The 27,349-nt window shown below is 39.5% G+C and overlaps 1 protein-coding gene across 1 annotated transcript; it reads right to left on the reverse strand.

Moving 5' to 3' along the window:
- Positions 1-926: 926 nt before the first annotated feature.
- On the reverse strand, positions 927-22,585 carry dglucy (D-glutamate cyclase). Its single transcript, XM_040137352.1, is given in 17 exon segments — positions 927-1,145; positions 1,251-1,573; positions 1,752-1,946; positions 4,067-4,183; positions 5,392-5,543; positions 6,128-6,227; positions 6,435-6,577; positions 7,853-7,970; positions 10,702-10,941; positions 11,180-11,302; positions 11,490-11,640; positions 12,275-12,286; positions 12,668-12,821; positions 14,515-14,548; positions 14,824-14,919; positions 14,922-15,029; positions 22,510-22,585. Coding segments are annotated over 17 exon segments (2,361 nt in total).
- Positions 22,586-27,349: the final 4,764 nt, after the last annotated feature.

Here is a 27,349-nt window from a genome sequence, read left to right on the forward strand (position 1 = left end):
ATGCAGTAAGGAACATGCCGAAGCCTATTAGTTTGACAGTGCAGGGCTCATCCTGGTGGTTTGCCAGCATTCTATTATCTGGCATCAGGTCCAAGTGAACGATACCAAGATGCTTCCTGGTGTCAAAGGCTGTCTGCAACTGCAAGGATCCATCTATCTATCCATCTTTTTTCTGATGTTTATCTGAAGTCGGGTCGCCATGGCAGCAGGTTAAGTAAGGCAACCCATACGTCCCCCTCCACAGTAATGTTTTCGAGCTGCTCCTAGGAGATCCCAAGGCATTCACAGGCCAGATGAGATATATCATCTCTCCGGTGGGTTCTGGGTCTACCTTGGGGTCTCCTTCCAGTTCGATGTGCCCAGAAGACCTCCAATGGAAGACACCCAGGAGGCTCCTTTTGACGCGAAGGATCAGCGGTTCTAATCCAAGCTCTCTGCAGATGTCAGAGCTCCGTACCATGAGATCTATGGCCTCAGAATTGGAGGGTGCTGACCCTCATCCCAATCCCAACACCCCCTGAAAACATGTTTGACTTCCTGCCAAGAATACAGAAACAACTCTATCTCCAGTTATTACGGACCAAATGGCTCGTAGCAACGGCCCTGGATCCCCGTATTCCCACAGTACCCCCGACAAGATCCCCCAAGGGACCTGGTCATAGGCCTTCTTCCAAGACCACAAAGCACATCTAGACTGGATGGGAAAACTCCCCTTAAGTAGCCATGCAAGGGTAAAGAGCTGTTCCACTGTGCCATGGCCAGGATAGAAACCGCATTGCTCCTCCTGAACCTGAGGTTCTACAATTGGTTGGAGCCTCCTTTCCATCACCCTGGCATAAGCTTTTCCTGGGAGACTGAGCAGTGTGATACCCTGATAATACAAGAATACCCTCCAGTCCCCCTTTTTATAAATGGGAACCACCACCTCAGTCTGCCAGTCCATAGACACTGTCCCCGACTTCCATGCAACATTGAAGAGATGTGTCAGCCAAGACAGTGCAACAATGTCCAGAGCCTTCATCATCACAGGGCGAATCCACTCCTGGCGCCTTGCAACTGAGGAGCTTCTCAACTACCTCAAAGACCTCTGCCAGAGATATGAGTGAGGTTTCCCCCGAGTCTTCAAACTCTGCCTCTACCTGCCTCTAGGACATGTTGGTCGAGTTCAGGAGCTCCTCAAACTGCTACATCCACCATCCAGTGATATCCCCAGTTTAAGTCAGCAGTTTTCCTCCCCTGCTGAAAACAACCTGGGTCCAGCCCTGCTTACCCTTGATGAGATGCTGGATGGTTTGCCAGAACTTCCTTGAAGCCAACCGAAAGCCCTTCTCAATGGCCTCCCTGAACTCCTCCCACAACCGGATTTTTGTGTCCGTGACCGCCGCAGCTGCAGCCCTTCTGGCCTGCTGGTACCTTTCTGCTGCTTCAGAAGACCCCTGGGCCTTTCCAGGACCTCGTGAGTATCCCCACACCTGACCGCTGGAGGCGAGCCCAACTATATCTGGTTGGTACCGCTTGACCTCTGGCACCAACTCTGGCTCCTTCCCCCCCAGAGAGGTCACATTCCATGTTCCTAGAGCCAGTCTGTGATGCCAGGGATCAGCATGCCAAGGCCCCCGACCCCACAATGCACCCCAACCTGATGCTTACCCTGGCAGGTGGTGAGCCCACATAGTGATGAGTCCATGTAATTTGTTCAGGCTTTGCCTGACCGGGCCCCATGAGCTAAGGCCCGGTCACCAGATGCTCACTGGCAAGCTTTCCTCCCAGGTCTGGCTGTAGGAGGGTACCGCGGTTTCCCTGGTCAGGTGAGGTGACGCAGCTCAGAAGTTTGCCCTTTATCTGGTCATCGTGAATCACTCTTAGTCTGGCCTCTTCCATGAGACCAGTTTGCCTTGAGACCCTGCCAGTGGCTGTTGCCCACAAAAACAAAGCTCCCAGGATCACTGGGAGAGAGGGTATATAATTTTTTTGAAGCAATAAATGTAATACAGAGTTTTGGGAAAGGGAAAGATTTGGACTTCATAAGATTTGGAGGTAATCTATACTTACCTCCAGTCAATGGAATCGTCAAAGTAGAACTGAATCGTGCTCTCAGAAAAACCAAGATGTCATCACAAGGCAGAGATCAGATTGTTTTGGATTATGATAAATCGTTTTAGTGAATCATTTAAGGATATTTACTAGAATTGTACAATAGAGTTTGGGAAAAAGGAAAATTACCACGCAACTGGAAAGAAGCTGTTGTAGTTCCAATATGCAAGCCAGGAAAAGAATGCACAAATCCAGGGAATTATAGACTTTAAGATCCCATATCTGCAAAACAATGGAGAGAATGATAAATAAAAGATTAACATATTATATAGAAAACAAAGAGCATGTATCAAAATAACAGAGTGGATCCAGAGGAGGTAGAAATACCATGAATCCTGCTTTATATTTAGAACATGAAATAAGAAGAGATATATAGGGAATGCATTGTGGCCATCTTTTTTGATATAGAGAGGTTCTATGATATGGAAGGAAGGATTATAAATTAAACTCAGTAAACTAGGGGTTAATAGCGAAATTTATAGGTGGATCGAGCAGTGTGTACATGTGACAGTGTTTTGGGCTGATTTTGCGTTGGATCTTAAAACATATTTTAAATAAAAAATATGTTTCACTGAAGATGTGATTTGTTATCAATATTTATGATATGTTATCAATGTTTGACAATCCATTTTCTCCGGCAAAGAACAATATGTCATTTATATGCTCATTATTTTAGCCAAATTTTACATTCATAAAATGAAATTCCTGAAGAAGTTACCATCTTTATCCTATTTAAACAACCAATAATAAAAAATTAAACAAAACTATTCATTCATGCAAACTCTTCAATATAGTACCTTATTAAGTAAACCTCTTGTGGGGGTTCAAATGTATGTTTTTTTTGTTATTTTAAGTCTTTGCTTTTTCTCTTTATGCATATTTCTGTCATAGAACTAGATAACCTTTATTTTTTTTCTTTCGTTTCTAACTATATACTCTACTACATTCCCAGAAGACTTATGTTTACAAAATGTATTGTTCAAAAAGTGTTTCTCAATAAAAGGTTAATAGAAGAAGAGGAAGAAGAAGAGGAAGAGGAAGAAACCTCTACACTGAGGGCAGACAATAAGTATAGCATTTTCACCGCTGTATAAACAGGATCCTGTCTGTGCAGCATATTGGACTGCTCATAGATTCTCAATTTGTCTAAAGGACATTGAAATAGCACTTTATATGGTACGAAATGATTAAACAGCAATATATGGACGAGTTATAAGTCAGCAAGTAAAAGTTAGAAAAATCTTCTCTATATCTCTCAAACGGGTAAGTGACTTTGTTAAAGCTGGCAATAAAATACTTACTTCTATAGTGTTACCAGGTATGAATCTTTTTGCCAACTAACATTACTACCTAATATTTAGAATAAGTATTGAGTAATATTTAGAGTTCCACAGTTGATTCACAGTACAGATGGATAATGACCCAAAACAGACTGCGAAAGCAATGCAAGAGCTTCACAATGGGTTCCAGACATGTCAATGGTGTCCAGACGTCAGGCAGCCATTGACTGCAAAGAATTTTCATCCAAGTTTTAAAAATAATTGTTGGTTTGTAAAATTTCTTTTGAGCCTCAGAAAATGAGGGACTATGTATAAGAATGGCGGTAATTTCTAAATGGTTCATGTGATATTTTTGGTAAACCCCTTGAATTAAATCTGAAAGTCTACACTTCAATCACATATTGATGGCTTTGTTTCAAATCCATTGTGGTGGTTTACAGAGGCAAAATTACGCAAATTGTGTCATTGTCCAAATACTTATGCACCTAACTGTATATTCTGTCTGTGGGTGTTAGTTGTTTTCCTGAATATTAGTGTATTTAGTATGCATCAGTAGTGTGGATCAGCGGTGACTGTCATTACATATGTGTTAAAAGCATTACTGTCCTGTGTGTATTCACCCATAATAGCAGTAACAGTATATTCTGCAGTGTTTACATTGTACAGCTGGTATAATGATTGTAAGTCCATACCAGCAGTGATGGCGTGACCGGCAACAATATCACAGGCTATGAGACTCCCAGTGGGCATCAGGCTCTTCACCTTCTCCTTCAGTTTACCCATCCCCAACTCATTACCACCATCACCTACAGGGACAGAGAAAAGAGTATCTGTTCAGCTACTGTATATGAAGAAGTTAAGAGAAATTAAGAGAAATAAGCTCAAGAGCCTATAATCCAGATGTTAACAGAGTATTTATTGTTTGTGTAAAAATATCCAATACCATCAATAGCAGGCATACCTACAGTGAAACAGATCAAAAATGTTTGTTCCCTATTATACATATACTGTACTAAGTATATAGAGTATTAACTGGTTAACAAGTAATACAGTCCAGGATGTTTGTTGGGAACAAGTCCTGTTTGGCATCTTCAAATCATGTTAAAAGATTGCTCCACTAATTTTGCATGGCACTATTGTAACACCATCGTACTCTCACTGGACAGTAACAGAATTTTTTTAATTCCACTTGCCTATCAAAATGTGGTGCCTACCTTACCCACAATGCAACTCGAAGACCGACAGTTTCACACAGACATTCACGTGTGGAATGCTAGTAGAGGATAATGTAGCCTCCAACCTCTAGCCTCAAGCAGAGATGAGGAGCAGGCTACAGAGGTCTGGTAAGCTCACTTCTTGCTAACTCCTTTCAGCTCCATTCATTTGCAAACTTGGAGTCTTTAGCCCCAAACTAAAGTTGACTCAAGTGACATCACCTGAGGACATTTAGCAGACTTTACACAGCCACAAAAGGCTCTTTAAAAACTTTTTTTTTCACATATGCAGCAGTACTCCCCAAAACCTGTAAACAGATTCTGATATGTAATATTTGTGGAGTTCCTTTAAACTGCTTCCTTTAGGTGTGCTGTTAAGAAAGGACATATTGTGTTACATATTACACTATTGTTTACATAAACAATACAACTGAATTATTAAGGTTATTTTTTAATCCTGTTTGATCATGTCATTGATTTGCTTATGTTAGAAAGCAACGTGAAGCAGGACACATACTTTTATGAGCTCCACTGTTATTCAATAATATTATTATATGATAATAGATGTGTGAATAATTCACACATCTAATAGCCATCTTAATTCTGTTTAGTGTGCTCATAAAATATATCTCAAATAAGAAAATAAAGCTTTCAATGACAAAACTATGCAGTCTGTTTATGGTTTGACAGGCTATGTAGATTAACATGGCTGATACATTATTGCTTACAATTGCAATAAACTGTAGTAATAAAAAGGTAACATACAGAAAGTAATACTGACAAAAAATCTGATAAGTGTTACCTACCTGTAGTGGTAATTCCAAGTATATCCTTGGCGGCAATAAACAAGTTATCAATAGGATCCACCAGATGTTTGATGTTTACTCCTCCCATGTTGTAGTAATTTCCATCTCCAGCCCTTCCACTGCACTCTATTGCCACAAGGTGGTTATACCTGGTTTTAAACATTACAACCACATTAATTTCACACTCTTAAAGCTGAGAGACAGACTACATGACTCAATAGTCTATGAAAAATTATACATTACATGCTCATTGACTGTTATATGTCTTTGTACTGTATATGTTTACAGCCATACTGTAGAGAACAAGTTAAATTTAGGGAGCATAATGCCTAGGTTTTAACACCATACAACAGTAAAGTAGCTGAAACACTAACCTCTTCAATAAAAAAACATAATATGAAACTCATGAAACTTGATGATTTTTTTAAAGTCTGTTCTGCATTTTTTCTTCAATTCACTGCTTTCTCTTCACTGATTTGACTTGTTGATTTAGACCTGCCTGGACTGAAATTGTAAAAAGGAATGTGTCAAATAATGCTTATGGCCCCAACTGCACCAAATGGTAAGACACTGAAGTCTATTGTAATTATTTACAAATATCTACTGTATACCACAGACACAAATGAGCACATAACTGAACTATTGTACAAAATCAGACGTGATAGTTTTTCACAACTGGGCTAAAAGATACTTCCTCAGCCTTACTGCAAACACACATAACAGGTCAGCTAACCTGGGTTTGCTGGGGTGTCCATGGTGACACAGGAAGCGAAGTGCGGAGTCTGAGCCACTGTCTTCAAAGGTGACCAATGGGATTTAAGTTTTCAGCATACCTGAGGGTGGCATTGTAGAGTTATTATAGTAAGCAAGGCTTTCTTGTTGAAAATTAACAATGGATTTAATTTAAGGAGCAATGAAAAGGGATCAAATATTATTTATTTATTATCATTATTTAAGTTGGTTTGGTAGGTCCTGGAGGCAGGTTGATATAATATTTTTCACAGCAGGTTTCACAGATTTGAATTAAAACTCTGTTCCACCTGTCTTCACAGATTCATCAATAATGGCCTCGTTCATATCCATGGCTTTCCTGTCTGTCACCATCGTCACCTGTTTCCCTTAAGACAACATCATGGTCACCATGGCAATGGCTCCAGGTCGGCCATCTGTCTCATGAGGAGGGCTAAAGGGGTAACACCGATAACAAACTGGAGCAGTGGTTTTAAGTGAATGATTCAAACCCAAAGTAATATGTGACACTGATTTCACTTGATATCTGTTTCAGCTGATGTTACACTTCATCTGAAACATCGCCTCTAACCTGGGGTTAGAGGTTAGTCTGGTTTCCACAAGATGCTGGAAACATTCCTTTGAGGTGGATGTTGACATTATTGTATCACATAATTTCTGTAGATTTGTCAGCAGCACATTGCTGCCGATCTCCCATTCCGTAACATCCCAAAGGTGTTCTATTGTACTCAGATCTGGTGAATGGGGAGGCCACTGAAGTACACTGAACTAATTGTAATGTTCATGAAACCAGTTTGAGACAACTTTTGCTTTGTCGTATTCTACATTTATTGGTGGAGGTGGCCATTAGAAGATGGGTTAATTGTGGCCATTAAGGGATGCACATGGTCAGCAACAATACAGGCTGTGGCATTCAAACCATGATTGATTGCTATTAAGGGGCCCAAAGTGTGCCAAGAAAACATTCCCCACAATTACACCATGACCACCCGCCTGGACTGTTGACACCATGGATTCATGCTGCTGACTCTATATGCTGACCCTACCATCTGCATATCTCATCAGAGATTGAGATTTATCATACCAGGCTACATTTTTCCAGTACTCAGCTGTCTAGTGTTGGTGAGCCTGTTCCCACTGAAGCCTCAGATTTCCATTCTTGACTGAAAGGACTGAAACCTGGCGTGGTCTTTTTCTGTTCTAGCACATCCACATCAAGGTTTGACTTGTTGTGCATTCTGATATGCTTTTCTGCTCACCAATTGTAAAGAGTGGTTATCTGAGTTGCCAAGTTACATTTCTGTCAGCTCCAACTCGTCTGGCCAATCTACTCTGATCTCTCTCATCAACACGGTGTTTCTGTCTGCAGAGCTGCCACTCATTACACTTTAGAGACTGTTGTGCGTGAAAATCCAGGAGATCAGCAGTTTCAGAAATACCCAAACAAACCCGTCTGCACCAACAATGGTCAAAGTCAATGAGACATTTTTTTCCCCATTCTGATGTTTGATGTGAACATTAACTGAAGCTCCTGACCAGTATCTGCACGATTATCAATCGTTAATCGTTAATCAATCGCACGATTTTATGCATTGCACTGCTGCCACAAGATTGGCTGATTGGATAATTGCATGAATAAGCAAGCGTACAGGTGTTCCTAATACAGTGCTCAGTGAAGGTACTTGTGTATGTGTATATGTGTAGGTACCTGTCCGTGTAGTATGTGGGGAAGCCAGTTGTTATGTCAACAGAGAAGGAGTGGGAGAGTGCCAGGCGGGAGCGCAGAAGTTCATCCTGAACGGATAAAACTCTGATCCCTCGCTGACCTGATGACAGAAAGTGACAAGCTAATATCCATCTCCTGCCAACTTGTCACTGACTCGAAGATGAGGAACAGCAGCTTAGTGGCTATTTACAACTGACAGGACCACTGGACTCTCCATCATCCCTCCATTTCTGGTAATAACCAAAAAGACCCTCAGAAAATTATTCACCAAGTTTTAGGGTGAGAAACTCCTCTATAGCTGGACACCACCAGACTTAATCAGTTCTCTCATATTTTTCACGCATTTGATTTAATTTACTAGTTAGCGTAGGCTTATAACATAAACATGGTTGTGTTATGATAAATGTTACTGTTGTAAAAGCAGTGCTTCTACTTATGCAAATCATATGCTACAAGCTAAGGTATAAAGAGGACTGCCAAATAAAAAAAAAGCAGCAGTTCTAAACAGATGCAAAAAAGTAAATGAACCCTTTGGAATAATCTGAATTAATGTGCAAATTTGTCTGAAAATATGGTCAGAACTTCATATAAGTTACAATTATGAACAAACACAATCTATTTTAACTAATAACTCACAAATCATTGTGCTATTCTTGTCCATATTGAATACATCATTCACCATGTAGGTTGGAAAAATATGTGAACCCCTCGGCTAATGGCATGAACCACAGCTAATTGGAGTCAGGAGTTAGTAAACCTGTAGTCCAATCAATTAAACAAGTTTGGAGGTGTGGGTTAGTGCTATTTTGATTTATAAAAACCATGATGACAGTTTGAGTTTGCTATTCACAAGAGGCATGAGCGATGTGAACCATGGCTCGCAAAAAAAGAGGTCTCCGAAGACTGTCCATGGTAGGGCACCAAAATGTCAGGGTAGCTGTCTGCCAGCTTAAACTCAGTAGAAGCTGGGTCCTGGCAGCAGGACAATGACCCTAAACAACGAAGTAAATCTACTACAGAATAACTTCAAACAAATAAAATCGTCTTTTGGAGTGGACCAGTCAGAGCCCAGTTCGACCAGTTATTTAATTGAAGGGTTCACTAAGTTTTTCCACCACACCAACACTGTGGATTTTTAATGGGTATGTTCAAAAAAGACAGAAATGATTATATTTGTTTGCATGTCATTAGCTTTAGCACATTGTGCTTGTCTATACTTTTTATTTAGGAGGATCAGATCACATTTTATGACCAATTAATGCAGAAAACCAGGTAATTCCAATGGGTTCACTTACTTTTTCTTGCCACTTTAAATGAGCCAGTTAAACCAATGTAAATGAAGTTATCACTGACATATGCCAAAATGTTATCACCAAAAGAGCAGTAAGAATATTGACACAGTGTGCACTTGTTTAACAACTGCCTGGTGTATTTTTAGGACTGCCACCATAATTCATATCCCCCTTCATATCTTCATATCAATGTCACCGCTCTCATCAACCTCGCTGATATTCACAGCAGCCAACTGAAAAAAAAAAAAAAAAAATCCCAAAAACCCACTGTACACTCCTGCTCAGCACCAAACAGCAGGCAGACAGAGTCAGAGACTAGCTGGAAAAACCAGCATAAAATGTTTTAGTAAGGTGTTTGGCCACCACGAACAGCTTAAATGCGCCTTGGCATTGATCCTACAGGTGTGCGGACCTCTACTGGAGGAATGGAACACCATTTTTCCAAAAGATATTCCCTCGTTTGGTGTTTTGATAATGGTAGTGGAGAGGCCTGTCAAACACGTCTGTCCAAAATCTCCCACAGGTGTTAAATTGGGTTGAGATCTGGTGACTGGAAAGGCCATAGCATATGATTCATATCATTTTCATATTCATCAATACATATAGTGAACCCTCGGGCCCCATGGATAGGGTAATTGTCATCCTCTTTCTCCACTCATTTTTCATGTTTTTCCCTTTTAGACACCCATCTGTATGTTTTCACCTTGTTGCATTGCCCCGAAGTGGTAAAAAAAAACAAACAATTGATGCAGGTTTAAATCTATTTCTATAATCTTAATGGTATTCGAACAAATTTCACATCGTTAATCTTTTATCACCAATTCATAGCTTCATAAATTCTAATGATTTCATCAACTTTTCCTTCTAGCAGGAAAAGTTTAGGCCTGGAAACCCAGACAAAGAGAAAGTCCAGATTTGGTTTCTGTTACATAACAGCCAAACCAAGTTAAACTGGGTTTCACAGAGTCTCGCTAAGGTAAACTAAGATTCAAAAAGGCTACGGTAAGAATTTAATAAGACTGCATTAAGACTGAATTAGGGAGAGGACTTCTAGAAGTGATTTCAGACGTCCTTTGTAGTCAACATTGCTCGACTACAAATATGAAGTATGTAAATGACTGTAGTTTAATTCTGTCCATGTATTTTGGCAACTAAAATATAGAAAGGGACTTTGGTTGATTAGTTGCTCATGATGATGTCTTGCTAAAATTTTCCTTGTAGTCCCACACTGAACAAAACCAGCTAGAGATGTGCCCCCATTTTTGTGTATTTTTCTGAGGAACACTGAATTCCTCACCTGGAGACTGACAGAATTACAATGGACGGCCATGGTATGGTGGACAAAGTTTCAATAACAGAGGTAACCAATCAAGTCAAGTTCTGTTGTGTAATTTTGTCAATAAATGTATATTGCACCCTATTATTCTACACGTACTGCTGAAATATAAGTCCTGATGACTCCTCAGATACGCCTCCAATACAGCACATACACATTTTCACTTAGGAATTCAAATGAAATCACTTTTTATCTTTGTTTACCTGGGTCCTCTCCAATAATCATCTCCAACTGTCTGAGCCTTGCCACTGTCCTCTTAGATTCCAGGCTGTACAACAAGTGATTGTGGGATACCAGTAAGCAGAGGGCAGTCAGCTCAGGATGGGGTTTGGTGTATGGTGGGTCCATGCTTTCAGAGGGAGGAGTTATGGGGGAAGAAGAGGAGTCTGGGATGTCAGTCAGGAACATACAGCCTGGTGAGTGACTGAATGCCAAAGATGGCTCTGAAAGACACAGAAAATGATGTCGGCCAGTTCACTCTGTTAGACATTTTGATCTTGTTTAATTTACAGTATATGGGCATGTTGAAATAAACAGTATCGCATGCAGAAAGATCAACTCAAAGTTCAACAATGATGTCTCAGCGGTTTCAAACAAGCCTGACATCATGATAATTTCCTAAATGCTATTATTTTGTTTTACTGTTTATGAAGTGAATACAGCTCTAGCCAATCATATTGGTGCTGCTAAGTATTGCTTCTGTAACAGTCTCTCCAAAGGCCCAGAAGATTGTGAAATCACTAGGCTGCAGCTCTATTTGCAACCCATAGTCTGGTCTGGACAGGTCCTGTATGCCTAAGAGAGTTACGCACACAGAATGTACAAACACACATTGATGAACTGAACAAGTTTTCCATGTACTGGTGAGTTAAGGTTGTTATCCTGTGCATAGGATGTGTGTGTGTGTGTGTGTGTGTGTGTGTGTGTGTGTGTGTGTGTGTGTGTGTGTGTGTGTGTGTGTGTGTGTGTGTGTGTGTGTGTGTACTTGTGGCTGGTTCTCCTACGTGTACAGGAGCTCCATGTGCTAGTCGGTTGAGATCAGCAACCTCCACAGCTGAATCGAGCATAGCAACTGGAACAGGATACATAGTGATCACTAGAGGGCAGCTGAACATTCCAACAGAAATATAAGCAACTGCAGTCTTAACACAAAAAACCACATACAACACAAATGTTGTAGATTGCAATGAGAATATGAGTAAACTCAATTAAACGATGATCAAAAGTGACCAAAAAAAGCCAAAGACATAAATGGGATTCTGTTGTTCTGTTGGAAATCTAGGAAAAACTGTATGGTGTACATTCCTTTTTTTGTTCTCTGGCTCAGGCCAAATCCATTACACAAACTTTTTCATTTCTGTCCTTATAGTTGTTATACATTTAGCATTAACATTTTTCACAGTTTTGGACTGTTTTTTTGACAAAACAAAGCATTTGTAGACATCATCGTAGGAAACTGTGATTGGAATTTTTCCCTCTTTTCAGAAATTTTACAGATCAAATGCTAAATGGATTAATTGAGAAAATAACCGGCAGATTAACTGATAATGAAATTGATCTTTAGTTGCAGCTCTAATGTAAACCATGAAAAATTGCAGACAGTAAAATTTCCTAATTTCCTACAATAGAGCTGTTACGCATTATTGGGTAATGTGGTGGTGTGATGCACAAACACTTAATGATACTTAAATACTTGATGGTAGAACAACAAAATTCAGAAGTGTAGAGCTCAAGTGCATTAAACTACTTCTTGGTGTGCTGCATAGTGTCACCAACTCTGTACCATGACTTGTTCTCCTAAAATGTTAGCTGCTAAAAAGATGCTCAAATCATGCCACATTCAGAAAATTATTATCATATAATGATTTGGCAAAGAGATACAAGTAAATTTGACAGATAAGATGCACAAATCTTAACATTTAATGCTATATACATGAAACATGCAAAGAACATAGGCAAAAGATAGAAAGCCATTCCTGGCTACCTGCAGCAACTGTATGTCCCTTCTTTTTTCTTTTCATTACAATCACACATCAAGGAGGGAGGGAGGAGATGACAATGGTGCAAGGAAGAGGCTACAGTTCATCTCTGCTGTCTGGTTTATTATAATCATACAAAGGTCTTACAGTTCATTTGTTAAACATACAGGCCCTTTGTAGATATTTGTACCATACCCTGTACGTTTCTGCCCTGCTCCAAGTTCCTGACAGGGACTCCAGCTGTCTTTAGTATGCCCTTGATGGCAGAACTGCAGCCCAGATAGAAACATACAATGTCTGACCATTGATGACTCTGATGCACAGCCTTCTGTTCTGATGCAATCCTGGGATCAGAATAAAAGGGACAAGTGAGGCTGGTAGGATCACAAAGTCAAGTCAAGATGTGATTTTTTTATTCCTTTGTGGAGTTAGTCTTGCAATGAAAAATAACTATTAAATAAAAAGTATAGAAAAAATAAATTCTGCCAGCTGACAAAATGGTGACGCAGAGTCTGATCATGACAGGTGGTCCAATTACGAATCAGTGATTTGTAAGAAATGTTTGCTTAATTGTTTACAAATGATGTTGCTGTTTTATAGAGATACGAAAATAAATGAAAATTTAAAAGAGATAACACTATATGAATAACTACCTTAACCTAATTTTAACTATATACATTTCTTTTCACGTTGGCATACAGGGCTACTTGCATGGCCAGAATAAGCTGCTAGGGGGCCCCCTTAGGCAAAAATTAGGTACTGGGTCCTCTTAAATCCCAGATCCTTCTGATGTCTGATCAGTGTGTGCATTTTTCTTTGCTAGAATACTGAACAGGTTTTGTTCTTGATTAAACACATTAATTAAGCAATAGGCAACATGTAAGCCCAAAACTGAGAATTTTCTATAATTTCAATACTAGCGCCAACACAAATCCGTTGTTTCAGTACCTGTACCAATACAATTTTTTTTTTGTGTACCTTGCTTTGAGATATGTTAACATGTTTTTCTATAAATCACAATTTGTCCAGTTCCAAAAAAATTATTGAGTTTTGATACCCAGCCCTTAAGCCTACTTACGTACATACTGTATGCTCCAAAACCCATTTGATGCACTCTTGGGTAATTCGTGCAATTACTAACTGAATCATAAATGGAACCAAACTCTAATTCTTAAGTACAAGATTTGAACCCAGTCAAAAGAGGTGATATTATTTTGTTGCTGCCAGTTATCTGCCTGGGTGACCAAAGTTTACCCAGGTATAAATTTAATAGAAAGCTATGGGTATACAGTGGCTTCCGAAAGTATTCAGACCCCTTCACTTTTTGCACACTTTACCGTGTTGTAGATTTAATTTAAAATGAGAAAATTAAAATAATAAATAATTAAAAAATAGACAAATGCAGCCAAATACAAAGAAGTTCTTGAAGAAAGCCTGCTCCAGAGTTAACATGACCTGAGACTGGGGTGATGACAATGTTGGAGTGGCTTCAGGACAAATCTCCGACAGTCCTTGAGTAGTGGCCCAGCCAGAGCCCAGACTTAAACCCCATAGAATATCCCTGGAGAGACCTGAAGATGGACGTTCACAGATGCCTCCAGGAAGAATGGGATAAACTGCCCAAAATCCATGTGTGCAAAACTTTTACAGACTTACCCAAGAAGACTGGAAGGTGTAATTGCTGGCTTTTACAATGTACTCATACTTTTGTGAATGAGAGAACTCAGTTTTGATTTTTATAAATTTGTGACAAGAATTCTAAAAACGTGGTTGCACTTTGTCATTATTGGTTATTGAATTTGGACTGATGGAGAAAAATAATAAAAATTTCTCAATTTAAAATTAAATTTGAAACACAATAGGTAACACAAAAGGTGAAGGGGTCTGAGTACTTTTTGAAGCTAATGTATATCTTCTTCCTTTGAATGATCCGGATTAAGCTGTCCATGCAGTTTGGTTGAACTGAAACAACCAGTTTGGTTGAACTCGACCAAATAGATATACTCTATCAGTATGTCTGTTTTTATGTTAAAATACCTCGGTTGACTGGTGCTGTTCTGCAGACTGGAGACTGTTGCTTCAAATAAATAACTTCATATTCCTTTATGTTAATTACTTTGCAAATCATCATGGTCAAAATCTAACAGCTTTTCAAAAACATTAACGAAGACTCTAGTAAAACCATTATTGTAACAAAGAGGTAGTAATAAAGTTAGGGAAGTGAACCTAACCTGAGTTAATGTAAAACCTGCTGACATTTGTTTTTACAGACGTGAATAATTCCAATCACTATGGAAAATCATTTATCACGAGAAGGAATGAAGAGAAGCAAACAAAATCTGAAACAAAATCTGTGACATGCGTGCTCATTGTGTGATGTATGTATATGTATGGAATACCTTAAATCAGTGTATCTAACCAGATGAAGACAGGAAGTCTCCTGGATTGGCTGCGATAAAGGAGTGGCAAGAGGGTGGGATTACTGAGACAGAAGGCTTCAAAGTCATTGGCCAGATGATTTGGCAGGAGGATGACATTATCCTGCTGGTATCCTGACACACAGACACACAAACAGACACATTTTATGCATGTTATGATAGAAACAAAACAGAGAACATCATGAATGATGTGAATCCATTTCCCTTTTTTTTTCAAAAGCATCTCTAGTTCTCAGAGGATAAGCACATCTTTCTGTTTCTTCATTTGCAATTGTCAGAACATGGAGATGCCCATTCAGCTATATACGGATCACAACCTTCTTTCTTGATGTAACAAATATTTTAAAAAGATGACAATATTCTCTTTGTATATTCTGGCAGTATACAGCTGAATCAGGTGCTTCTCAGTTCGAGGACCACAAACTTCCAAGTTAAAACAGAAGGGACTTCAGATTAATTTGCAGCCTTTAATTGCAAATAGAGCAATGTTTTCACACTACTGTGTCTTGATCAGAGTCAAGTGTAGGTGTGTAGAATAGGTGTACAATTGTCAATCGATAGCTTGTTGAACAGGATTACAAATCTACTGGATAATGGATCCAAGGGTAGGAGTTGCCATAGACAATGTCCAAGTGCAACACCCTGTGCACTATTATCACTTCAATAACAAAAGAACACAGATATATCTTAAAGATACAAAAATAAAGTACAAAGAGTACAGGTACTGCATCTATCATGTGTAATGAATTAGAGGTAAAATGAGTTCAGTTCTTCATTTAGGTTGAAGGGCTAATCTTTGTTAAGAATAAGAATGTTATGTTACCACCTCTAGCAGGAGTTAGATAATATATGGAAGATATGTTAATAAACACCCGTCCTGAATCACCATTGCTTCATACTTTAAAAAAAAAAAAAAAAAAAAATGAAATGATTTCTTTTCATATAGAAATCACATTTTTATAATTGCAAGGGCCCTGTCTTTAATTCTAGTTCACACAATAGTATCTTGACAAATTGTAGCATAGGACTGTTGATTTCACTGGCTATTATAATAATAATAATGTACTCCACTGTAGTCAATTAGCATTAGCATTTTGTGAGTTAGCCAAAGTACAAGTTAGCCTGGTTAATGTGCTCAATCTCTGTATGTCAAAGTCTGCACATTTTGGTGAACGATGGTTTTGCAGAAGAAACAATGCCTGCATCATATTTAATGTCTGATAAAAGCTGGCTATGCAGCAGTCAGGAGATAGAGTAGATGAGCGGGCAGGAAGGGTGCGAAAGAGGGCTGATGGCAGATAAGGCAAGCTGGAGGTCTGATCTGCACACAGAGGCCTGGCAGGAAAGCAGGTCAGTCGTGGTCCTGGACAGACAGAGACAAAGGTTAAGACGTTGACAGCGCGCTGGTGAAAAATTTACAGTGTTTCGTTCTAAGTGGCCTGAGTGTAATCTACCAGACTGGAGAGTACAACAATCTGGCAAAGAATGGCTGTAGGACCAGGAAATATATACTGCAAGCTTGATGAGCTGATGGAATGCAGGTGTACTGGCTGATTGGTACCAGGTGGCTGAAAGAGAGGGAGAGTGAGGATTGCTACACTGTACACACACACACACAAACACACACACACACACACACACACACACACACACACACACACACACACACACTAACTGACTAGTGGGGAGTTCCAGGTATTTATCCTCTGGTGAATTGACCCTCCCGGTCATCATGTGAGTCATTAGGATCACATGGGTCGAGGTCTGGATGGGTGCTAACACCTTGAGGTTTGTTAGGGTGACAAGTGAGTCGTTGACCCACCCTGCCATCATGGAATGCAGGACCTGTCCATCAAGTCGTTGATGTCACATGAGTCCCAGATGGGTGTTCAGCTGTCTGGGGAGTGAATTTAGAGCTGCATTCTGGGTGGCTGACATGTGGTTTCTCAGACCACCTCCTCTGTTTAGTGATGGTTGTTCCAGATTGAGAAAGATGACTTCTTTCACTCCTCTTTCAAATCATCGGTTTTCTCTGGCTGAAACGTGTACATCACTGTCCTTAAAAGAGTGTCCTTTGTTGTTAAGATGCAGGTGGACTGCTGAGTCCTGACCTGAGGAACTGGCTCTCCTGTGTTGTACCTTGTGCTATGTAGCTGTGGCAAAACAAATACGTGATAACCTCACATCAACTTCATACAGGTATATAGCCCAGCAGTTGCTGAGGGTACATAACAGGCAGCTTGTGAAGAGAGTTGTGAGAATCTCTCAGTTAAATTGTCAAACACATTTGATTATCTTTTTACATTGAACACTTTAAAAGTGTCTTAAATGAAACCTCGTGGATTCAGAGCTGTGAAACAGCTTGAACTGTTAGTTTGGGGGGGCTACCTGAGCAATGTAGAGTTGTTAACATAAGATGTCTCAGTGCAACATCAAAACACTGTCAGATGTGACTTGCAAGCAGTCATTATAACAATAACTGGAAAACTTACAGCTGTTACCAATATTTATAACTTGTGAATGCCACAATTATATTTGAACATTATTAAATAATATCAATTATACCAATATTGTACTATAGTAATAAATGTGTTCTAAACTGGTTAATTGTTCTATTAAAAACTAGATTTGTTTAGTTAGAAGTTGAATTTTCACTAACTTAATGATTATTTATTTATGATTATGGTTGGTGCATAATTTCTATACAAATACTTACAGCCTATAGTTTAATATATAGAAAATAATCCAAATTTAAATCTATATTAATTGCCCTCAGTATGAAAAATCCCATTTCGATCTCTCTAGGTTTTACATGACTTTAGGTTTCACAAGTAAGGTATTAATACTTGCAAGTGCATGGTTCCTGTGTCAAATGCAGCACTATAGCACTACAGGTGATAGCAATGAATCCAGCCGTGGTGCTTATTCTGTACTCTTTCTGCCTGATTAACAGCCTCAATTCAGCAGGACTCAAAAAACTTAAATTAAGTGAGTGCTCCATCTCAGAACACACACTTATGTAAACAACTCCAACTGCTACTACGACTAGGCCTACTTTCTTCTACTCTATAGACAATCTGGTTTCTGCTCTTTTCTCAGGTTCTTGCCTCTGGTCCAAGGCAGAGCCATATACCTAAGTGGTTGGGTCACTGGAATTTGCAGTGATAGCCAGGCTGTTTTCTTCCAGATTAAGTTTAATGTGTGAGTAAAGAAGAGCTGGATGTGGTTAATCTTTGAAAAACTCAGTGGTTCAAGGTGATAAAGAAGGTGGTAGAGGGAGAACTATATACAGTCCAAACTGTAAGCAATTGGACAGTTATTGAAATATTAAATATGATGATTTTGTTTGACTATATTTGTATCTGTGTAATTACTTTTGAAGCCCTAAACTTTGGGCAATACACTTACCAAGCACTTTATTAGGAACACCTGTGCACCTGCTTATTCATGCAATTATCCAAGCAGCCAATCATGTGGCAGCAGTACAGTGCATAAAATCATGCAGATACAGGTCAGGACCTCAGTGACTCTGACGATTGTTGGAGCCAGATGGCCTGGTTTGAGTATTTGTGAAACTGCTGATCTCCCTGGATTATCACGCACAGCAGTCACAGTCAGTTTACTCAGAATGGTGCGAAAAACAAAAAACATCCAATGAGCAGCAGTTTTGCCGCCGGAAACACATTGTTGATGAGAGAGGTCAGAGAAGAATGGCCAGACTAGTTGGTGTTGACAGAAAGGCTACGGTAACTCAGATAAACACTCTTTACAACTGGGGTGAGCAGATAAGCATCTCAGATTGAACAACCCATGGAAGCTCGAGCTGGATGCAACAGCAGAAGATCACGTCAGAAATCTGAGGCTGCAGTGGGCACTGGCTGACCAAAACTGGACAGTTGAAGACTGGAAAACGTAACCTGGTCTGATGAATCTGGATTTCTGCTGAGGCATGCAGATAGTACGGTCAGAATTTAGCATCAACAGCATTAAAACAGCATTAACGGCCCATTAACACCAGTCAATCATCATTTGAATGCCTCAGCCTATCTTAGTGTTGTTGCTGACAATGTGCATCCCTTTATGGCCACAATTTACCAGTCTTCTGATGGCTACTTCCTGCATGATAAATCACCATGTCACAAAGCAAAAGTTGTCTAAAACTGGTTTTATAGACATGACAATAAGTTCAGTGTACTTCAGTGATCTCCACAGTTACCAGATCTGAATCCAACAGAACACCTTTCTGATGTTGTAGAATGGGTAATTGGCAGCATGAATGTGCAGTCGACAAATCTCTCAGAAATTATGTGATGCAATCATTTCTTTGAGATTCTGGTCCAGAATCTCAAAGGAATGTTTCCAACATCTTGGAAGCCCTACCTAGAATTAGTATGATGTTCCTAATAAAGTGCCCAGTGTGTGTATGTGTTAAAAGGGCCATATCTCCCACAAAGGTCTTTTGATGTTGATGTAAACCTACTCAAATTAAAGCTGCAACTTCTCACTTTAATGTAGTATCCATTATTTTATTTCAAAAGGAATGTGTTGAAGCACAGAGCCTGATTAACAAAAACTGTGTAACTGTCAAACTAGTTATGTTCTGGACTGTATCTGTAAAGATGAAAGAGTGTTAGAGAAACTGAAATAAATATATAGAGGGAAAAATTTTTATATAGAGAGAATGAAAGGAACAGACAGTTAAAACTTTGGGACTGGCTTTTTTCATTACCTGATGTGTAGTACCATGAAATGTCCTCTAGCTTTACTGTCTATTAGTACCGAAGGTACAGAAAACTGCCCATTAAACTACACTCAATAATTCATAATAATAAAAAACTGAAATCTCTCATTTACAAAACTATTCAGACCCTTAATCCATTACTTTGTAGATTATTCCTACAAACTTTGCACACCTGGATTTATGCAGTTTATCCTATTCTCCTTAACAGATCCTCTCAAGCTCCACCTGATTGGATAGCCAGTCTAGCATTGTCTTGGCTGTAAGTGTCGGAGCATGTTTTCTTCATACCCTCTCTGTATTTGGCTGCATTCATCCTTCCCTCAATTTTGACCAGTCTCCCTGTCCCTGCTGCTAAAAAACATATCATTAAATCACATGTCCCCCTCTCTCTTTCTCTCTGCCCCAAATGCAGTACACACACAGAACGAAACAGCAAAATAAATTTGTCATTCACAGGGTAGTTGATTTGATCTGGTGTATGTGACGCATAGGCTGGTTACAGTCAAACTTTTTTTTTCAATTTCCTGTTAGGTTGAACTTGGCAAAGGTGCTCATATTAGGCTCATCTGACTTTGACATACATTTTAAGATTCATCCATTGCCTTTTCTGTGTCATATTTGTATATTGCTATAACACCACGTGTCTTTGTTGTTTCCAACTTCCTATGCTTTGCACTTTACATCACATGTACTGTACACGTACGTATAGATACGGATGAAATGGGAATCTATATCAAGTATACTGTACCTCTGATAAAATGAAGTAGATATAAGAAAATGTCAGTGAGCAATGAAGTGTGGTGGAGAGACAGTAGGACATCAAGGAGGAGGAGAGGAGGGGAAACAAGTAATAGAATAGATCAGCGCTCTGCTGCTGCTGCTCTGTGGCTCAAATAAGTTACTACTCTCTACATCAACTGCTCAACTAACATTATACTGGACATATTGTAGATAGATACAGAAAAATATTGTTAACCTACAGTAACATCAGATGGTGATGTCTGAAAGTAGATTTCTTCAATGTCCAGAATTCTGTTGTAACAAGTATATTTGTTGTAAAAAGAGTGGCAAGAAAGAGTAAGTGAACCCTGTGGAAATATCTGCGTTTATGTAATATCATAAATTATGGCTATATCTTCATGTAAGGTACAATAATGAACATACAAAAGTTAACAAACACAATCTGAATTTGAACTAATACCACACAAATCATTGTATTGTTCTTGTCCATACTGATTATATCATTGAAACATTCACAGTGTAGGCTAGAAAAAGTTTTTAAACCCCCAGGCTAATGACATTGACAAAAGCTAATCGGAGTCAGGAGTTAGCAAAGCTGGATTCCAGTCAATGAAAACAGATTGAAGGTGTGGGTTAGAGCTATTTTGAATTATAAGAACCACTCCAACATTTTAGTTTGTATTCACAAGAAGCATCTGCTGATGTGAACCATGCCTCACAAAAAACAGATCTCAGAAGACTCACGATCAAGAATTCTTGAGTTACATAAAGCTGGAAAGGGATACAAAGTAAGCTCAAAGAGTTTAGATATTCATCAGTCCAGAGTTAGACAAACTGTCTCATAAATGGAGACAAGTTAGGGCTATGGTTACTGTCACTAGAAGTTGGCGCCCAGCTAAGATGACTCCAAAGGCACAATGCAGAATGTTCAATTAGGTTCTCCAGAGTAACAACTAAAAGCTTAAATGAATCAGTGGAGCTGGTTAACATCACTGTTCATGAGTCTACTATACAAAAACCGTGATGATGTCCATGGTAGAACACCACGGAGGAAGCCGCTGCTGTCCAAAACAACATCACTGTGCGCCTGAAGTTCAAGCGAGAGCACTTTAACGCTTCACAGCACTACTGGTACAATGTTCTGTGGACTGATAAAACTAAGGTTGAATTGTTTACGAAGAAAACACAGCACTACGTACGTTGTATAATAGGTCAAGAAAATAAACAGTCAAGCTATGATCAAAACTCATAATAAATAACCCACAATATATGGATTTGTAGATTCTCAGTTTTGACTGATACTACAAGTGTTGGGTTTCTGTTGAACACAAATTCAAATTTATGATTCACTAACTGGATCAGGAGCAACCAAAAAACTCCATGGTATCTTGAAGACTACAAATACATTTAAATGTATATAAAATAATTTAAACATAAAAGGGCACTTTGAACCATAAAGCTGTTCCAGCGCATCATTTTTTCGATTATGGCGCAATTAAGTTTAAACTTGCATTGTGACTGGCCATCAGGCATTCTAACTCTCAATGTTAATGCATATTACACTTTATAGGAAACCATTCAGAATCTTTCTGAGCCTTTCTCCTGCACTGCAGGTAGAGAAACCATGAATGTTATAGGATGAGGTTTAGAAATGGCTTTTAAAGGTTACTAGCAACTATGTATGCAGAAATAGGTGGAGCACTATTTTATATGTTACCAGTCCTTTTTGTGGAATTGACTAACATACTTCATTTAATTTCTACATTTTCTCTTATAAAAGACAACATCTGTAGGTTTTCTATAACATCACACCAGGAGCTTGTCAACATACAAGAGAAAAAAGGGATGAGGGAAAACAAGACAAAGTCAGGAAATGCTACAAAATCCAAAAGGAAGGCCTTGGTCTATGTTCATCATACCATGTTCATCCATCTCCCTACTGGTACAATTTAACTTTATCTCGAGCAGATTTTAAACCAATAATTTTCCTTGCAAAATACCAAAACCCTAAAAAGGTCACCTTGCAAGTGCTTGCTGTGTAATGTCCCAATAACAATAGACAAACACGTACAAAGGGGAACAGTATTATGTATGTGTGTGTTTGTGTTTTACCTGAGGCCATGGCAGAGTAAGTGATACCCCTGAAACATCTGAGAAAACGTTTTGTGGCTCTGAGAGCAGTCGGCATAGTTCAACTAAACATCAGAACATATAGACACACAAACACGTGTATTTGTGTGTTTATTTATATTGGTGGGATTTAGGATGTTAAAAAAAATAATGCAGAATAAGAGAGCTGTTAGCTGTTTACTACGAGGAATCACTGATTTTACCACATTAGACACATTAAATGTCAACAATGAGGGCAACTTCGTTAAAATTTAGTAACCCTTTTGACTGCCTGTAGTTCTGTAATAAGTTCATTCTGTTGCTTTTTCAAACTCTTTTGTTCAGTTAAGTAAAAATGTAGGCCTATACAAACAATGTTTAAAAGGTTAATATCGCAGCAGTTACCTATCTGCAACAGGGTCATCACATCATGATTGTTTACTTACTTGTGTACTTTCAGTAAGATTTTAACAAGGATGTAACATATTGTATCGCAGCTGAGCTGGCAACGGTGCTCTCAGTCACCACTGTTGGGAGCATGACTGCTTAAAGCTACCGATTTGATCAGTGACAATAATGATTCAATATAATAATTTCAGTTTGAAGATTCAGTTTTACGATTTGTTTGTCATATGCTGAGCATTACTATGCAGTCACTTGTGTTCCAATCATATATTCAAGACACAGATGTAAATTGAGTTTCAAAAGTGTGAAAATCTTGAAAAGTATCCATAATGAGCTTTTTGAAAGCAAGAAACAACGTGTCATATAAGATAACATGAAGACTGTAGTATGGACATTAAACTGAGACTGACTCTGTGCTCATTAAAGTCCTTTACCTGGAATGCCAGAAAAACTTGATGAAATTCATGAAGTTGTCCTCTTTTACATGACTGGATGTGATCAGAATGAGAAGCATATATCAAACATCGGGGACACAAATACCTAAAATCTAGGTTGGAAACTTCACAACAGTGAAGAACTTCAAGCACATTATATTGAACTAAAACTACACTGACAGTGTTGGAAGTCATAGAAGCTGATGAAGGTTTTTTTCCAATACAAATTGCCCTATAGCAAGGACATAATAATAAGGTCAAGGACAAAAGAGAGGAGCGAGGTCTATGTAGACTCAATTTTGTACAATTCCAAAAGTCTTCCATGTTGCTAAAACTAAAAATACCAATGAAAACAGTGTCATATATGCTCTAGTCTGCTTTGTAGGTGTAGAAGATCCTTCTCTGACCTCAAGTGGCACCTGCTATTAGTTAACTCACTCAACCTAGTCCCGTAAATTAGCTACACATACTGTATAGTGGCTACATTTATCCAACATTAATTCATTAAAAACATAGTTAGCTTAGTCTCCAAAATCAACTGTGGAACTCTAAATATTACTCAATACTTATTCTAAATATTAGGTAGTAATGTTAGTTGGCAAAAAGATTCATACCTGGTAACACTATAGAAGTAAGTATTTTATTGCCAGCTTTAACAAAGTCACTTACCCGTTTGAGAGATATAGAGAAGATTTTTCTAACTTTTACTTGCTGACTTATAACTCATCCATATATTGCTGTTTAATCATTTCGTACCATATAAAGTGCTATTTCAATGTCCTTTAGACAAATTGAGAATCTATGAGCAGTCCAATATGCTGCACAGACAGGATCATGTTTATACAGCGGTGAAAATGCTATACTTATTGTCTGCCCTCAGTGTAGAGGTTTCTTCCTCTTCCTCTTCTTCTTCCTCTTCTTCTATTAACCTTTTATTGAGAAACACTTTTTGAACAATACATTTTGTAAACATTAGTCTTCTGGGAATGTAGTAAAGTATATAGTTAGAAACGAAAGAAAAAAATAAAGGTTATCTAGTTCTATGACAGAAATATGCATAAAGAGAAAAAGCAAAGACTTAAAATAACAAAAAAACCATACATTTGAACCCCCACAAGAGGTTTACTTAATAAGGTACTATATTGAAGAGTTTGCATGAATGAATAGTTTTGTTTAATTTTTTATTATTGGTTGTTTAAATAGGATAAAGATGGTAACTTCTTCAGGAATTTCATTTTATGAATGTAAAATTTGGCTAAAATAATGAGCATATAAATGACATATTGTTCTTTGCCGGAGAAAATGGATTGTCAAACATTGATAACATATCATAAATATTGATAACAAATCACATCTTCAGTGAAACATATTTTTTATTTAAAATATGTTTTAAGATCCAACGCAAAATCAGCCCAAAACACTGTCACATGTACACACTGCTCGATCCACCTATAAATTTCGCTATTAACCCCTAGTTTACTGAGTTTAATTTATAATCCTTCCTTCCATATCATAGAACCTCTCTATATCAAAAAAGATGGCCACAATGCATTCCCTATATATCTCTTCTTATTTCATGTTCTAAATATAAAGCAGGATTCATGGTATTTCTACCTCCTCTGGATCCACTCTGTTATTTTGATACATGCTCTTTGTTTTCTATATAATATGTTAATCTTTTATTTATCATTCTCTCCATTGTTTTGCAGATATGGAATCTTAAAGTCTATAATTCCCGGGATTTGTGCATTCTTTTCCTGGCTTGCATATTGGAACTACAACAGCTTCTTTCCAGTTGCGTGGTAATTTTCCTTTTTCCCAAACTCTATTGTACAATTCTAGTAAATATCCTTAAATGATTCACTAAAACGATTTATCATAATCCAAAACAATCTGATCTCTGCCTTGTGATGACATCTTGGTTTTTCTGAGAGCACGATTCAGTTCTACTTTGACGATTCCATTGACTAGAGGTAAGTATAGATTACCTCCAAATCTTATGAAGTCCAAATCTTTCCCTTTCCCAAAACTCTGCATTACATTTATTGCTTCACAAAAATTATATACCCTCTCTCCCAGTGATCCTGGGAGCTTTGTTGTTGTGGGCAACAGCCACTGGCAGGGTCTCAAGGCAAACTGGTCTCATGGAAGAGGCCAGACTAAGAGTGATTCATGATGACCAGATAAAGGGCAAACTTCTGAGCTGCGTCACCTCACCTGACCAGGGAAACCGCGGTACCCTCCTACAGCCAGACCTGGGAGGAAAGCTTGCCAGTGAGCATCTGGTGACCGGGCCTTAGCTCATGGGGCCCGGTCAGGCAAAGCCTGAACAAATTACATGGACTCATCACTATGTGGGCTCACCACCTGCCAGGGTAAGCATCAGGTTGTGGTGCATTGTGGGGTCGGGGGCCTTGGCATGCTGATCCCTGGCATCACAGACTGGCTCTAGGAACATGGAATGTGACCTCTCTGGGGGGGAAGGAGCCAGAGTTGGTGCCAGAGGTCGAGCGGTACCAACCAGATATAGTTGGGCTCGCCTCCAGCGGTCAGGTGTGGGGATACTCACGAGGTCCTGGAAAGGCCCAGGGGTCTTCTGAAGCAGCAGACAGGTACCAGCAGGCCAGAAGGGCTGCAGCTGCGGCGGTCACGGACACAAAAATCCGGTTGTGGGAGGAGTTCAGGGAGGCCATTGAGAAGGGCTTTCGGTTGGCTTCAAGGAAGTTCTGGCAAACCATCCAGCATCTCATCAAGGGTAAGCAGGGCTGGACCCAGGTTGTTTTCAGCAGGGGAGGAAAACTGCTGACTTAAACTGGGGATATCACTTGATGGTGGATGTAGCACTTTGAGGAGCTCCTGAACTTGACCAACATGTCCTAGAGGCAGGTAGAGGCAGAGTTTGAAGACTCGGGGGAAACCTCACTCATATCTCTGGCAGAGGTCTTTGAGGTAGTTGAGGAGCTCCTCAGTTGCAAGGCGCCAGGAGTGGATTCGCCCTGTGATGATGAAGGCTCTGGACATTGTTGCACTGTCTTGGCTGACACATCTCTTCAATGTTGCATGGAAGTCGGGGACAGTGTCTATGGACTGGGAGACTGAGGTGGTGGTTCCCATTTATAAAAAGGGGGACTGGAGGGTATTCTTGTATTATCAGGGTATCACACTGCTCAGTCTCCCAGGAAAAGCTTATGCCAGGGTGATGGAAAGGAGGCTCCGACCAATTGTAGAACCTCAGGTTCAGGAGGAGCAATGCGGTTTCTATCCTGGCCATGGCACAGTGGAACAGCTCTTTACCCTTGCATGGCTACTTAAGGGGAGTTTTCCCATCCAGTCTAGATGTGCTTTGTGGTCTTGGAAGAAGGCCTATGACCAGGTCCCTTGGGGGATCTTGTCGGGGGTACTGTGGGAATACGGGGATCCAGGGCCGTTGCTACGAGCCATTTGGTCCGTAATAACTGGAGATAGAGTTGTTTCTGTATTCTTGGCAGGAAGTCAAACATGTTTTCAGGGGGTGTTGGGATTGGGATGAGGGTCAGCACCCTCCAATTCTGAGGCCATAGATCTCATGGTACGGAGCTCTGACATCTGCAGAGAGCTTGGATTAGAACCGCTGATCCTTCGCATCAAAAGGAGCCTCCTGGGTGTCTTCCATTGGAGGTCTTCTGGGCACATCGAACTGGAAGGAGACCCCAAGGTAGACCCAGAACCCACCGGAGAGATGATATATCTCATCTGGCCTGTGAATGCCTTGGGATCTCCTAGGAGCAGCTCGAAAACATTACTGTGGAGGGGGACGTATGGGTTGCCTTACTTAACCTGCTGCCATGGCGAGCTTTTCCAAGCTCAAGCATGCTCAGTTGGGTTGAGGTCAGGTGACTGACTTGGCCATTGAAGAATATTCCATTTCTTTGCCTTGAGAAGCTCTTGGGTTGCTTTCAAAGTATGTTCTGGGTCATTATCCATTTGTACTGTGATTCACCATCCAATCAGTTTTGCAGCATTTA

This window comes from Xiphias gladius, chromosome 10 (genome assembly GCF_016859285.1).
Source record: "Xiphias gladius isolate SHS-SW01 ecotype Sanya breed wild chromosome 10, ASM1685928v1, whole genome shotgun sequence".
In the NCBI taxonomy this organism is placed as follows: domain Eukaryota; kingdom Metazoa; phylum Chordata; class Actinopteri; order Istiophoriformes; family Xiphiidae; genus Xiphias; species Xiphias gladius.